The sequence below is a fragment of the Schistocerca nitens genome, chromosome 1, assembly GCF_023898315.1.
Source record: "Schistocerca nitens isolate TAMUIC-IGC-003100 chromosome 1, iqSchNite1.1, whole genome shotgun sequence".
Lineage (NCBI taxonomy): Eukaryota > Metazoa > Arthropoda > Insecta > Orthoptera > Acrididae > Schistocerca > Schistocerca nitens.
Window position 1 is genome coordinate 643737575 of NC_064614.1, and position 16476 is coordinate 643754050.

Below are 16476 nucleotides of genomic sequence, written 5' to 3' on the forward strand. Positions count from 1 at the left end.
TGTCACAAGAAGTTTGAAATTTATTCAAGGCATCAAAAATTTGGTCTCTACTGTCTCTTACAAAACTTACAGCACGTGCTAAATCCATATTTTGAAACCTCTTCTCTGTCATTTGTGTTGCCAGTTTTCTACTAAGGTTGTTCCGTTTCACCTCAGTGTGTAACTTCTACTGTGACAATAGTGTTTCACTGTTTGCACTGGTGCCTGTGGCATAAAATTTATATTGATCTTGTGACTACAGCCTCACAATTTAAAAATTTCGTATTTAATTTATACCTAACTTGCAGCTCAATTTGTCTGTAGCTGTTTTGTTTGAATTTCTCTGGATTCTTTACCACTGTGCAGTGAAAAAAAGTCACTTCACTTCTGTGAACAGTGATTTGTTTGCCACATTTTGTGTGTGCATTGGAAACTCTTGATTCTTCGTGCTGTCTCTGAACTACAAATGATAGATCTAAATGCTCATTGCAATCTTATGGTTATGAGTTGTAAACAAATGAATTGTTTTTCTGCACAACATTTGGTGATCTCAGGTTCCAGATTGTCCACTGGAATGACTGCATCACATGCCAGAAAGACTGAATCGTGCACTGCTATGATAAAATGCATTGCATCAATCGTGCCGCACAGAACCACCTGTGAACAACTGCGTTGCATAATCATTGCCCACCATGACAGACACATACAGTATTGTGGAACCATTGAAGTTATCAATGTGATCCTTAGTCCACTAGGGGTGAAGCTCCCAAGCTTCTGGTCAGATAATCCAGAAATATGGTTCACCCAAATCGAGAACCACTTTTTCTTGAGCCACATTACCTCGGATGAAACTAAATATAGTGATCTGGTGGCTATATTTAATGAGCTAATGGCTATGGAAGTACAAGACATCCTAGCTTCGCTGCCAAGCACTGAATAATGTGTGTCTATGAAACATGTATTCATAATGCACTTGTGGCCAGCAGAACACTGAAGAACCTGGTGACTGCACACCATCTCAACTACTGTGTTATCTTTGCATGCTCTCAGACAATACGGTTAATGACGAGATTCCTTGCTTGCCTGTGGATGTATGGAAAATACTCACAGTGTGCGCTGGTGACCTTGATGCTCTCGTTCAGACTTCTGACTGAGTAGGCGTTGTGAATGTCTGCTACATTTCGTGCTTGCAATGTAAACTCTTGATTCTTTGTGCTGCCTCTGTATTACAAACAAATGATAAGATATAGATGCTCCTTGCAGTCTAGGGTTGTTTTAATTAATTGCATATGTTGTGTTGAACAAATAAAATGTAATTATGCTCTACACCTCCTGACTCTCAATACCACTGTCCTGATTTTCATCTGGAAGTTCTATTGTGCTACACTTTTGGTACTTCAGACTCACCTCATAGAGGTTTTATGAGCTGATCCCCTGCTCTGGCTTTCCTCTGAATCAAAGTTCAGCTGACTCTGTACTTAACAAGATATTTGTTAACAGTTACTCTTCAGAATTTGAATGTGGAAATTAGTTACAAAATTATGTGAACATAAGCTTGATCCATAGGAAGATAGCATATTAAAAGTGTTTTAGTGACATTTTCGATAAATAATGTAATCTCAGTAGGGAAAACACTTTAAATTGATTGAGTAGATCATTAATCTTTACTATAGTTGATGATGATAGTTATGCAATATATGAAGTAACTATTGTTCCAGCTTGAGCCTGAAAAATATGAACGCTGTATTGTTTGGATACGAGAACTCCTGTATCAAACCAAATTTGTGTCAGAAAGGCTTCGTGTCATTGCTTCGAAAATTGCAAATGATGTAGCACAAGCTAAGAGGCAAGGAAACAGTGTCACAAAGGATCTAATGAGGGGTTTGTGCTTCAGTAAAGGTAGGTTCCTTTATGTTATCTTTTTACATGTTTCTACAGTTGTGCAAGCTACACAGATTAACTGTATTTTACAGATAATATACGTTGTAGTACATTTCATCATATTTAATAATAATCTGTACCAAATTAATTGTGTGTTAACAGTTTTTAAAATGTCAGGAGGGTTATTTGAATTAGAAATGTAAATGGGTACTATTCGTATAGTTGGAAAAAAGTTGTTGAAGTATGAAGTACCAGTATGTTACTTTAGAAACCTGACTGTGAATCCACTGGCTCGAGTTGCAGACTTTTTGGTCTTTCTTTACATTGCTATTATTGTAGAGTGCATTTAAGAATGAATAAGTCAAACACATCTAGAAAAGGGCAGAGTAGAACTTATACTTAAGATAGTGTAATTATTAATATTGTTGGCAATAGAAGCAACAGCTTTAGAAGCAACTTAACTCAATGAATCATAGTCAAACTTTAAATGTGAAGAAGTGAAGTGCTCAGAATGATTGTGGTTTTTGCTGTAGGAAGTCCATCAAATTTAATGTGTAGATCAGGTATGATTCCTGGGAAGGATTAACATTTCACGTTATGTATTGCCTTACTCCTGTGTGTGAATGCAGTTTGAATGATGTTGCAGTTAATACAGATAACCTTCCTTGCTTCCAGTGCTGTTCATTTCACTGCCAGACCATAGAGAGGCACTTAGCCTGTTTATTGAATGAATGTCAGTAGGTGAATGTAATCTTCACACAGAATAAAACTGGGACACCCACATCCGTTTCTTGTCTGGTGAGAATAAGATGTTCCTTTTTAGATTGAAATCAGTCATTGATGTGTTGATGTAACTCCAACTGCACAATCTTCTGTGTTATCCATTGATTATAAATTTTCATTACTTGAAAAATCTCGTCTAAGAACTTGGAGACAGCCATCATTCAGTCCTGAGAGTACCCTGTATCTGTTGGTTGGTGCAGTGGGCACTGTCTTCAGTTATCCTGCAAGCACAACACATTTTATTTGATTGCAACTGTTTTGGGGTCCTGGACAAGATTTTATCTTAAAAGAGAGTTGACTTGTTTGTTCCTGTTCTGGAATTTGTTGATAAAATTAAAGACTGCTGCTATGGTAGGAGTAAAATCTCAATGTGTGAAATTCCACCTATCAGCACTCAAGCCCACTTTTAGATTGTAATAAAGTATAGGAATGCTGATTCTGACGCAATACTGCACTGAAAACTACTTTGGATACAGTCTTTCATAGAATTGTGACAGGAAACAAACTTTAGAGTAATCCTTGTGCCAACATACTTTTTGTCTAACTTGTTAATTCACCTTTGTATTTTTTAGTGCCAAATTACGTAAGTGCAAGTATATTTTATATCTCCTAATACAAGCAACATTGTTCTGTATTTGATTCATGGGAACTTGTAGATATTGTTATCTGTTTTGCAGAAAGTAATCACTATTCTGCTGGGATGATAAGGCAGCACAAATTCCTTACATCCTTGATTGAAAAACTGGATTCAAGAGAAAAATGCAGTGAGGTAATAAATGAGATGGAAAAAGCTAGACAGTTGCTCACAGATCCAGGCAACATGGTAGTCCATTTGTCAACGAATGTGGATCAGCTCGTCATGAAATACCCCGATCCAGTAAAACCATGGGAGAAACTACTACCTGAGGATAAAACTCCAGCAAAGAAGCAGTGTGTATTCTTTTTTATTGTAATTACATGTTAAGTTTGTTTTGTGGCATCTGTATGGAATGGTGAGTTTCTTAGAGCATTTTGAAGCACTTCTATCAGGAAAATTTGGCTGTAGTTGGACAAAGAAAGGTAACTTTCTCCTTATGGGAAAGCGGGGGTGGGGGTGGGGGGGGGGGGCTGGCTACCTCATACTTGTGCCAGAGTGTTTATGAATATCTCAATAGCAGGCATGTCCTGTTATGGATGAAAGTTATTGAGAAGAATGGGTTAATAAACGTGATGTGGTTAATGTTGAGGAGAAGAGTGGATCAGCACTCTGGTTCCATAACATTCTGTGTTGTTAGTGTTGGCGTTAGTGGTAGGATTCCCATCCATTTGTCTCGATTTCATGTCCCTTGACAAATGATGGTTGAATATTTTCCCCAGCAGTATTCCGAGCATTAAAAAAAAGATGTAAGTGTGGTTGAAATTATGTATAGGTTAACAAAATAGAAGCCATAAAATCAAGAAGATTGTGATATTGGTTGTAAAACAGCAATTACACTAGTTGGAAAGTGATGAGCTTGGACATGGAATCGGTGCAAGGACATTCTGTGATACTGTACCTGCATCAGGTATATTTATGAATGGTGAACCATTTGTGGAAACTTCAGTCAGAAAGTGGACAAGCATAAATAAAACCATCAGTTGCATTTTCTGTAATTCCATAGGGAGAATCTTGCATCATAATAAAATAAGGGAAGTCAGAGCTCGCATGGAAAGATCTAGGTGTTAATGTTAACTGAATTTTCCGTCGGTTCTTGGTAGAACAACATTATAATAAATAAAAACCACCAGTTTGCTTTTGTTCTACAGTATTACATTTATTGTGTTACCCGGTTATTGGCCTACAGGATGGCTCTGAAGATGGCCTTGTAAGCCAAGAACTGGTTAACACAATAAAAGTAATACTGTAGAACAAAAGCAGACTGGTGCTTTTCATTTATTATATAGGTGCTCATTTTTTCCATGCGCTGTTGGAGAGTGGGAGAATCAAAAATTATTCTGAAGGTGGTTCGATGAACCCTCTACCAGACGCTTAAGTGTGATTTGCAGAGTGGCCACGTAGATGTAGGTGTGCAAATAGAATGGGACTGCAGCTGGTCAAAAACTTGAAAATAAATACTGGCATCTGTAATATTATTAATTACTTTGACTATCACTTTTGGTGCGTCATTGGCACCATCAGGCACTATACATGTAGTTAGGTAAGTCATCTAAACGTTTGCCATTATAGGCACAGATGTTTACATGACTACATGTTTAGGGGCCTGAAAATGATGCCAGTGAGACACCAAAACTGGTAGTCAAATAAAATAATTAATAGAATTATGGCTGTCGGTATTTATTTTCTTCAAATCAGTAGGATTAGTGTTCAAGTAGTGTCGTGACATATAATGATATAGATATATAGTGAATATAATAATATAATGAATCACTGCTGTGTGTTAACTGCTTAACTGGCATAAGAAATCAAATGTTGGTGTCATTAAAAATGTCAGACCATTTTAACTGATTTTTCACAGTGAGTGAGTGTGTCTGAAATGTATCAGAAGCTTGGTTGTATTTTCACTAGCTATTGCAGAATATAAGGCATCAGCTGAAAGAGTGTTTTCAGTAATTAATCCTTTGTTGAAGGAAGAAACAGACAGACCAAGAAACAGAAAAAGCCCTGGAAGTGATAAACACTTTCATTAGTTTCCCTTACATGGACCTCTACACTACCAAAAAAAAAAAAAAAAAAAAGAGAGTACAACTGAAGTGCTAGTTTGCCAGTACCACCCACATCAATGTAAAATGAGTGAAATTTATATTTATCTTACATCTGAACTGTAGATGTAATACTGCTGCTTATATCAGTTGTATGCTAGATTCTGTGTAAATAGATTATTATTGCAGCCTATATGAACAATAATTCAATTATGTTTTGAATTTCACTCATTTGCCTGAATTCCTGCACATTATTTCGAGGATGCCCTGAATTCATTCTCTCTCTCTCTCTCTCTCTCTCTCTCTCTCTCTCTCTCACACTCACACACACACACACACACACACACACACACACACACACACCACTTGTAAACCTTGTAATGAATCATTAATGTATCCATTGAATTTATGTACAAGTTTATTGAGATGAGAGTTTTATTACGTCAGTAATAAATCAGCTTGCGAATTTTGTGTCATCTCAGCTGGCCATTTGATGAGCTGTCAATGAATTTTGCAGGGCACAAATCTCATTGTGCAGTATTGCAAATGAACTGTGGTTTCTTTCCATACTTAATGTGTAACCTCTACTTCATATACGTGACTTCTAATTGATATATAGCTGTTACTTTTGTCTTCTGTTACTTAGTGTTGTTACAAAATTGTCACACTTTCATATTCCTGAATTTTGTTACTTACGTCATCACGCTGAAACATACGTGATTTCGGTGATAATGTACATGGTGGTACTGATGAACTGGTAGACTTTTATTTGGATTATATGGTCCTTTTGCGATATCAGGCCTAAGTTGGTACAAATATTTTCACAAGAGAGACTGCATTTGTCATCATGGTTAAATGTTGAGAGATCAAGTGTACATTAAGTTACACTTGACGAAGTGAGTGAATGTTGCGTACAGAGCCCCAGGAAATCAGAATGAAGATCCAGACGATAGTTGGTCACCAGTGTCAGCAATTAGGAAGAAGCTGTGTGAGCAATCAGCAGAGCCTGCACAAATTGCAAATAATGCAGAAACTGCAGCCTAATGATCCCATAAAGATAGTCATACTAGAATTTTATGGTCATTATCAGAAAGGTTTGCGAAAGAAATCATTGAATAGCAATGCAACATTTAATTTATTGAAAGAAGTTATAAAGCACTGTATACAGGTTATGAGAAAGTTAACACTATTAGTGACATACAATTCACAACCAGGACGTAAAATTGCCTTTTGTTATTTTTAAACAGCATATATTTTACTTAGTTGTTTTCATAAAGAGTTGTTGAGGAATGCTTGCACCTGGATGTATTTGAGGATTATTTAATAAAACTACTAAAAATTGCAATGAACGAGGGAGTGCAATAACTCATTTTTACCAAGAGGAGCCTCAACCACACTGGTGTGTTATTGTGTAGCAGTTTGCACCAGCTTGATGCTTTCCAACTCACTGCTCGCTTATCCCAGTAAACTTAACATTCTTTTGACTGTTAACCTTTTGTATGTTTAATCTGCTCGCAAATAGAGTATTTCATTGTTTTCTGGAGATTTCCTCAAATGATTAACTGTGTCATTTTATGCTCTTAACATGCTTTTTCCCATTTGAATTTCAGTATTCTTCTATAAAAGCGGAAATGAAATTCAAATAATTTGAAAGCCTGCTAAAACGATCCATTCGAGTCATGTGATGCCTGTGACATCATTGACTAGCTCGCTGCTCTTAATATCATAATGCTAACATACAGTGACTTGTTGTTTTGAAATTTATGTTTTAGAAAATGACTTACAGATGGTGTGTAGTAACATATTGTACAATTATATCTATAAAAATTTCTGAAAAGTTGTTTTTAAGTGTTTTGAGTGTTTCAGAGAATGAGAAGATGCGTAAAATGTTGTTATACTGAACCTGCAAATTACCACCACATCGACACAGAAGTTCACTAAGTTAATTAAAAATGTTTTGCACTGTGAAGTTAACATTAATTTACCTTCGAGACACGCTCTTGTACTGTTACAGTGAAGAATAACATCATTCAACGCAATTAAACTCATAGTGAAAATTGTCTTTTTACCCAACTACACATCAATTATCCGGTAGTTCAGTTGTTTGAGCAGTAGACCATCAAATTTTACAAGATAATGTCCATAGATTGCTGGTTGAAATGTAACCCGAAAGTACATTTTAACTTATATATAAAACAACTTGAGAATCCTCTCATGTGGAAACCAAATTACAATTACAAAATTTCACTACACCCCTCAGAAACAGAGTATTATTATGTTTGCCTTTGCTATTCACATGTGCTTACATTTGCAATCACCGTTCACACAGGTCACATTTAAAGATATTGTCTAGTTAATATGACCCCACACTTTTTACTTTATTAGAAACACAGTTTTACCTTTGTACTGTCCAGCTAGGATCCAAATTGTTTAAGCTTTTGCAGTTTTATCATCTTAAGTAAAGATGAAGTAAGTCTGCTTCAGACACTAAAGTTTGTTTACACTTACAAACATCACAGCCCTTACGTTTGTGTCACATGCATGTTGACGCCTAAAATCTCTCTGTATAATGTCATTGTCCTACACCTCGTTGTACTGTGGGTGTATTCAGTTCCAGCAATTCTTTCCAAAACAGTGAATTGTTTGTTCACAAAGTAAATGCATTTATCCTCTGTTGTCAGTTTCCCAGACTAAGACTAATGTAAGTTATACATAATACATCTCACAACTGGAAGAACTACTCCAATCAGTTGTTGCTAACGCTGTTTTCGTATTTTGTGTAAACTTTTTAGAGATGCATGAACTTCCCAGGATTCCAACATACTATCTCTTCATCTGCAGTCGGATGCGCTATCTGTTGTTCCACCAAATGCTTGCTTGATGTCGTATTTCTGCTGAGTCTTTTCTACAGACAAAATCAGAACTTAAGTTTTGCCAAAAATAAATTTATTGTGCTTTGGGTCATAGCTAATGACTTATAGTTGACAATTTATTTACAATATACGAACTCATTTACAAAAGTTCTACAATTAGTGAGTTTAATGATATTGCAGGGAGAAGGGAAAAGAATGTCCATCATTGCACATACCGCTGCTGTAAATGGGGGAGCATAAACACATCAACTTTCGCAAGGCTCCCACTATCACTGTTAACAAAATTCCTTTCTATTGTTGCTTCTATCTACTCCTAGCCTGTGACGTCACCAGAGCATCAGCCAATAAGAGTGTTTTCGATTATGTGACCAATTCTTGATATTTAATGATTTTTAAGCTTTAATTGTGCAAAAGTAACACACATTTTGTGAGAATACTGACTGTAAATGCTGTTTAAATGTTATGATCAGTCAGTATAACAACAGTCAGAACCACATTTTTAACATAGGCAAATAGCCCATTGTAGAATCACTAGCTAAATGAGGTAAATTGTTAGAAACATAACTGTACCATACCTTCAAACAGAAAAGTCACAAATTCTACCACAGAGTTCGTATTAAATAAAAATCACACTTTTTTAACACACAGTTCATGAAACGAAAGTTAATGTTTATCTGTTCCTTTACTAAACACTGTCACTAGCAGTCAGTATCTGTACTGAATCAGCAATCTTCCAATTAGAAATTGAAACTGAATCAGTTTACTAGTACTCGAATGTTTACACAATATTCAGTAGTTAGTTTTGCTTTCCAAAATGTTACAGAGTTCCTTACACCTTAGCAGCTAGTGCATGTAAACCAAATCAACATAAAATTCCATATAGGGCTATGGCATGCAGTAAGAAAAAGTATTTTCACTTTAGTAAATGAAATTCTTGGAAAAACCATCCAAATCAGATATTAATGATCATGTGTACTTTGTACAATCCTTATAACCCTGTTCCTCAACAAAATGTATGACTGAGTATATTACTGAAATTTTTAGATCGCCTGGGGACACAAAGTTCTATGAGAACTAGGTCCTGACTTCTTGATAACTTAGTATGTGCAGCCAGTGTACCAGGTCTGTAATGCGAGACTGCACTCATCCCTGGTTGGCTAAGCATTATAGTCATTCAGTATTGTAGCTGCCCTGGTATATTTAGATCCTTAAACTAGTTGACCGACAATAAAAATTAAATGAATTTGCATATTCTGCCGAAATGTGTTCTCTAAAACTAACAAACAATATCTTTATGTGTTTGAAGGAATGAAGTAAAGATATTATCTTCTTCGCTGTTTTTACGGTGACTCTTTCCATACCGTGTATATGATACACTGAATGATTGCATATTAGGTACATACTTGCATACGCTTAATCATTTACAGTTTTAAAATTCATTCTTCACATGCGGTCTCAATTCGCTCCATCACATATTCCAATAGCATGAAAACTATGATATTAACCAAAAACAACTTGAAATGGAAAAAAAAGATTTCAAAAATATTTGTGATATGCTTTTTTGTGATGTTAGGGGCTATATTTTGACTATTTAATGTAGACGTGTTTGCCTAGAATTCTGTGATGCATGTGCAATGTCGTACCAGTGTATGAGGAGGCTGTTCTGTATTTAATACAGAAAATGTCTAGTTTTAGTAAATCGTCAGTGTTGTGTGAAATTTTATTACCTTCAATGTGATGAAATAGACAAGAATTAAATCACATGTTGGTGTATGATGTAGTTGCTCAGTGTGTGCACAGAAAACCAATTGCTGCTCACATATTGTGCTAATGGACCTCACAGACACATTTCTGTGCATGATGTACACAGGCACACAACACAGCTTAATCAGAGAATAAACATTGCTATGCCACAAGTTGGGATATTGCCAGTTGCCATGCTGATAGTTCATTCCGTTGTCAGAGATATGGGAGAGGGAGCGGAGCATATTTACTGGAATAGTTGAAATTGCATATCATAAACATTAACCACACATACGTTTTCTTCCTTCATCTTACATTATCACACTAATGGTCTTGTAAAAGAATGGAACATAAATATCATTTGACAAAAAATACGTAATACTCTTATATGTTACATAATAATTATGTTAAATAGCCATGACATTTGTTGACTGTTGCTTGCCTGTATGCTGATTGATTCCACATTCTTAATGCTTGTACAATCAATGAAGAAGACATAATGAGATTTACAACAAATAGGAGAAACATTTATACTCTGAACAGTTACAATCTGTGTTTTAAATCACTTTGCTATATACTGTATTAATATTTAGCAGTTGCTGTTCAGTTAACTGTAACTGTAAGAACAGAATGACTCCTTGAGTAGTATTATATGACTTACAACATTGCAATGCTTCACCATCTTCTTTACGTGACATCAAGCAAATCTCTGTGTGTGAAGGATTGCAACATAGTGAGGACCACTTGGATATCATTGAGTCAATCATACACACATTGTTCTGTACTGAGTGAGGTGGTACAGTCGTAAGACACTGGACTTGGATTCAGGACAGCGATTCTGTTCCTTGTCTGTCCGTCTCATCTGGAGTTTCCTTAAATTGATTAAGGCAAATGCAATGATAGTTCATTAAAAAGGCCAATTTCCTTCCTCAATATGAGCTTGGGCCCAGTCTCTATTGACCTCATTGTTGGAGAGACATTAAATCTTAGTTTTCCTTCCTTCCTTCCTTCCTTCCTTCCTTCATGTCCTGTGAATTCCGCCATGGAGAGCTTTCAGAGGAAAGTTATTTATTAACAGGTAGTAACAACCATGGCAAGCTTTTTCTCGAAAGTTTACTAACAACAAATTATGATCCTTGTTAATGTACTCACATTGATAATCATAGGAATTATTTTATTGAAAAAGGAGCTCCTTTGAAAAATTCCATTGTTTCTCCCATTCGTTTATGGAACATAAGTCATGGGGCACAAAAGGGTGGTTGAGAAGGAAGTGAGACAGGGTTGTAGCTTATCCCTGATGTTATTCAATCAGTACAGTGAACAAGCAGTGAAGGAAACCAAAGAAAAATTTGGAGTAGGAATTAGAGTTTAAGGAGAAGAAATTTGCCAATTACATTGTAATTATGTCATAGACAGCAAAGGACTTGGAAGAGCTGTTGAACGGATTAGAAAGTGTCTTGAAAAGAGGATATAAGATGAATGCCAACAAAAGCAAAGCCAGGATAGTGGAATGTAGTTGAATTAAATCAGATGATGCTGAGGGAATTAGATTAGGAAATAAGACACTTAAATTAGTAGATGACTTTTGCTATTATGGCAGTAAAATATCCGTCGAGGGCCAAAGTAGAGAGGATATAAAATGTAGACTGGAGATGCCAAGAAAACCATTTCTGAAGAAGAGAAATTTATTAACATCAAATATGGATTTAAGTGTTGGGAAGTCTTTTCTAAAAGCATTTGTATGGAGTGTAGCCATGTATGGACGTGAAACGTGGACGATAAATAGTTTAGACAAGAAGAGAATAGAAGCTCTTGAAATGTGGTGCTCCAGAAGAATGTTGAAGATTAGATGGGTAGATCATGTAACTAATGAGGAGTACTCAATAGAATTGGGAAGACAAGAAGTATGTGGCACAGTTAGACAAAACAAGAGATTGGTCAATAACACACTTTTTCAGATGTCAAGGAATCATCAGTTCAGTATTGGAGGGAAGTGTGAGGGGTAAAAATCATAGAGGGAGACAAAGAGATGCATACATCTAACGGATTCAGAAGGATGTAGGTTGCAATAGTTGATGGGGCTAGTACAGGATAGGGTAACATGGAGAGCTGCATCAAACCTGTCTTTGGACTGAAGACCACAACAACAAATATATTATAGAGAACGGCTCTGCCTCAGCCTTTAACTATGAGCAACACCTGAGCTGCCAATTACTGACATAGTTAAAACCTGTTTAATGAAATTTACATCCCTGAGTGAAAATTTTCTGGTAAATTAATAAGGTACTATCTAATAAGGTGCTATTGTGTTCTATCCTCTTCTAGAGAAATGAGACTCCTGAAATTAGACATACATTTTGCAGTAACAACTGTTTATTACAAGAACTAAGCTAAATACAACATCTCTGAGAAACTTGAGAACAGCAATGTATTGAGGAGCATAGAAGATTAACGATGGCACAGTCCCACGAGGGTGGTTACTCGTTGGCAGCAAACATTTACAAATTTATTTGTCCACAGAACATGAGTGAATTGCAGAGGTATCGGAAATTACCAGAACTGCACTGCTCTCTCTCTCTCTCTCTCTCTCTCTCTCTCTCTCTCTCTCTCTCTCTCTCTCTCTCTCTCACACACACACACACACACACAAACTCGCGTGCACGATCACAGAGTCTGGCAGCTGGAGCCAGACTGCGAGCAGCATTGCATGATGGGAGAGGCAACCTGGTAGGTGTAAGGAGGAGACTGGGGCCATCTTGGATTTTCCACTGTGCTCACATTTATATAGTGAAATTATTTTCCATTTATTGAGTGAGTATTTATTTGAGATTGTTAAATGAGCTATTTTGTAAAAAAGCTCAACAACTGGTGGTGTCAGCTGTGTACCACGTCGAGGAACCCACTCCAAGTGTAACAAGCTGCCAATATGTATTTAACTGGAATGCTTTTCTCAGCTTGAGGATATCAAGTGCATCACCCCCACCTCAGCTCTCCAATACCTGAAGAGGCCCAGTGGCTGAAATTGGCTCTTTCTCTGACAGTGTCAAGGAATTTAAGATATTTCAACACAACTTGAGCAGTGCATTACAGGAGATCTGGCTCCACTCAGTGCAGTCCACTCTAGAAGTGCCAGCAATTCCCCTAATGAATGGCAGAGATTTATGTATTCTGCCAGTAACATAGTGAATTGAAGAGAAATGCATTCTGATCATTCATCAATTCAGCACCAAGTGAATACAACATGGTTACAGGGCTTTACAATATGCTGTCAATGACAGAAATCAGCAAGATGCCACATTTAACAATTCGATCCCTTTCCCACCAACATTGAGTAGGTCACTGACAACATTATATTTATAAATTGAGCACTTCTCAGCCATTGTTCATACAAACATATTTTATATAAAAGCTCACCGAGCAACTGCAAATAGGTACTCATTTAATAAACTGTAACTAACTTCACTCTATAAACACGGGCTCAGTGAAGTTTTTTTTGTCTACTTATGCTGGACAGGAGATGTTGGAGAGATGCAGTCTGCCTGTGAATTGAAAAGCGAGCAGCACTTTTGGTGGAAGAGTCTTTCTCGGAATAACACTACAGCTGTCGTACAGGATGATTAAGAATCAATTTCCCCCTGCAGCACTGTAATATAGTGTGCAGAGATTTAAGTAGAATCTTCCCATAAACTTTTTTTGCATTTGTTGTATTAGCAACTCATTTATGTAATCAATTTAGAGTAAACACACTTTGTGGAACCCCCCCCACAATCTCCCTCCCTTCCCCCAGAACTGTCTGCACTCTGTCACCAGTGATTCATAAGGCTAGCTGTGGAAGGGTCGGTATAACTTTGTGAAAGTCCTGTGGTTGCTCTTTGAGATGTAATGCAGTAGAGAGAATGGGGAATTGTGTGCTCGCTCACCATTTTGCAGACCTATGAAGGACGGTAGTGCACAATCACAATCCAGTGACCTTCCTTTCCTCATGCTTCTTACCTCCAGCCCGCCTCTCCACCCTATTGCACCACCAGACCACAGTTTGTCCCGTAGTACAATTCTACTGCATGTAGATGTGGTACACACATTTAATATTTGCTCTTGACCCACTTCATCAAACAAACATCAATGTTATGCCATTAAAACAGTGTTTTTAATGATTTGTGGTGTTTCTACCCTGTGCAACACAGAAACTATTAATCCTAGAGAAAAAAATCGATAGACCCTTTCTGTAGGAAATGTAATTTATATTAATTTTGTACTAGGAAACATTTTTGCTAGAAGCTGTGGTTTTTGAAGTATTCAAGGAAAACTTAGAAAAGTGACCTTTAAACATGACCCCCACCCCACCCCACCCCACCCCACATTCACACCCACTTGTCAGCATTTTTAGTGTGTTGTTCATGACATGACACTCCTCCATACTGCTGGACAAAAATTTGAGACCACAATTTTTCTCCCCAGTGGACTTTTTTTGGGATTCTTAGGTATTGAAAGTCTTTGGGGAGGGTAATGTTTTGTATGGTCTTGATTCTCTTAAGTGGACAGATGCCTACTGCAGAAACTGTGTGACCTAGGAGTACACACTACACTTAAAGCAAATGTTGAGCTTATATTCCCACATGTTCATGGGCTCATTGTTGTTTACATATTTGTTGTGTTGCTGAAGAATTGGGAGAGCCATAAGCATTACTGTCGCATTTTTTTCCCAATGTGGACTTCTGTCAGGCAATGTGCTTATGTGATTTCTGAGTTTTCTGTTAGAATGTACCTGTATTAAAGCTTGTTTTCAGTTCCCCCATTACAGGTGAGTGCCCTTTCCACCTATTTTAAATTTCATTCAGTGCCGTCAATTATGTAACTCCTTGTCTCATACATGACACAATGCGTTTCTGGGGACATGTGTTCCATAACTTGACTGCTAAGTTTTTCATAATGTAGATGCAGTTTTTTTTTTTTTTCATGTTGGACAAATCATTATGCTTGTATGTACCAAAGTATCCACTCAAAATTATTTGATTTGGTGTGCTGTTTGCCTTATAAGCCACTGTACTCTAATGTTTAACAAAAATGTACACCAGACCTTTGGGAAATCAATATTAGGTCGTTGTGTTGCCTGTGTGACTGACTTTATACAGGGTGAAAAGTATTTAAACCGACAAACTCTGGGAGGTTGTAGGGGACATCAAAACAAATATTTTTCCCTAATGTCATTTTTTCCTATGAGGAGTATTTAAACCAGGAGAGGAAGATTTCTCTGGCGGCAAATTAATTAAACCAAGAGACATACTGACGCAACCCAATTGCAATTACAGCAGATTTTCAAAAATTCCTCCATTGACATGTAAACAAAGGTTACACTGTTGGATCATGTTATGTCTGGCACAGGCAAAAACCCCAGGAGTATCCTGAATTGTTCCTGCTGCTGCTACTATCCGGGCAACCAGATCCTCTTCTGATGCAACAGGAGTTGCGTAAACAAGGTTGCGCATCTCTCCCCACATAGAAAAGTCCAGAGGGGACATATCTGGGGATCGAGCAGGCCTTGGTACAGGACCACCTCTTCCAATCCACGTTTCTGGGAACCGTCGGTCCAGGAATCGACGCACACATCGACTGAAACGTGCCGGCGCCCAGTCATGTTGGAACCACATGCGTTGTCTTGTAGGGAGCGGGACGTCTTCCAGCAATTGTGGCAATGCTCTGATGAGAAAATTTTAATAGTGCCTGCTATTTAATGGCCTAGGTAGCAGATACAGCCCAATTAAACAGCCCCCAACAACACCGACTCACACATAAACGCAGAACCGCACTTGATGAGTGCTAGTAACTGTGGCATGTGGGTTATCCTCACTCCCAACATGCGATTTGTGCTTGTTGAAGACTCCATCAAGCCGAAACGTTGCTTCATCGGTAAACAACACAAAGGATGGAAATGTAGGATGCATTTCACACTGTTCCAGGTACCACTGCGAAAACTGTGCTCTGGGTGGATAAACAAATGGTTCCAGGTTGTGGACACGCTGTAAGTGAAAAGGACGTAACAATTGCTCTCGAAGGACTGTTCTTTCATTTGTCTGATTCGACTGTTCTTACATTTGTCTGATTCGTCCCCATGCTACGTGTAATTGCACGAGTGCTGATTGAAGGATCCCGCTCCACATGCTGCAAGACAGCTTCCTCAAATTGCAGCTTTCTTACCATGTGATGGCGTCCCTGTCCAGGTAATCTGCAAAATGACCCAGTATCATGCAGACGTTGGTACACAGCAGCAGCAAAGGTCATATGATGCGGGATACGGCGATTAGGATATTGTTGTTGATTAACCAAATCAGTGTACTCACAGAGAGAATGCACTACTACACTGGAGGACAGCAGTTGCCTACAACTGAAGACCGTAATACGACCTCTAACAAGTGAAGAGCGTAATAAGGCCCCCCCCCCCCCCCCCCGGTTGAAATAGTCCTCATAGGAAAAAATGACATTAGGGAAAAATATTTGTTTTTATGTCCCGTACAACCTCCCAGAGTTTGTCGGTTTAAAT

At 37.6% G+C, this 16476-nt stretch overlaps 1 protein-coding gene across 1 annotated transcript in view; it reads left to right on the forward strand.

Annotated features, from left to right (window-relative positions):
* LOC126258329 (uncharacterized protein C05D11.1-like) overlaps positions 1-16476 on the forward strand; it is a 123764-nt gene that overhangs the window by 76303 nt on the left and 30985 nt on the right. Inside the window, exons 13-14 of the mRNA XM_049955634.1 lie at positions 1698-1878; positions 3321-3573. Coding sequence (XP_049811591.1) covers positions 1698-1878; positions 3321-3573 — 434 coding nt within the window. The remainder of the gene's footprint in view (positions 1-1697; positions 1879-3320; positions 3574-16476) is intronic.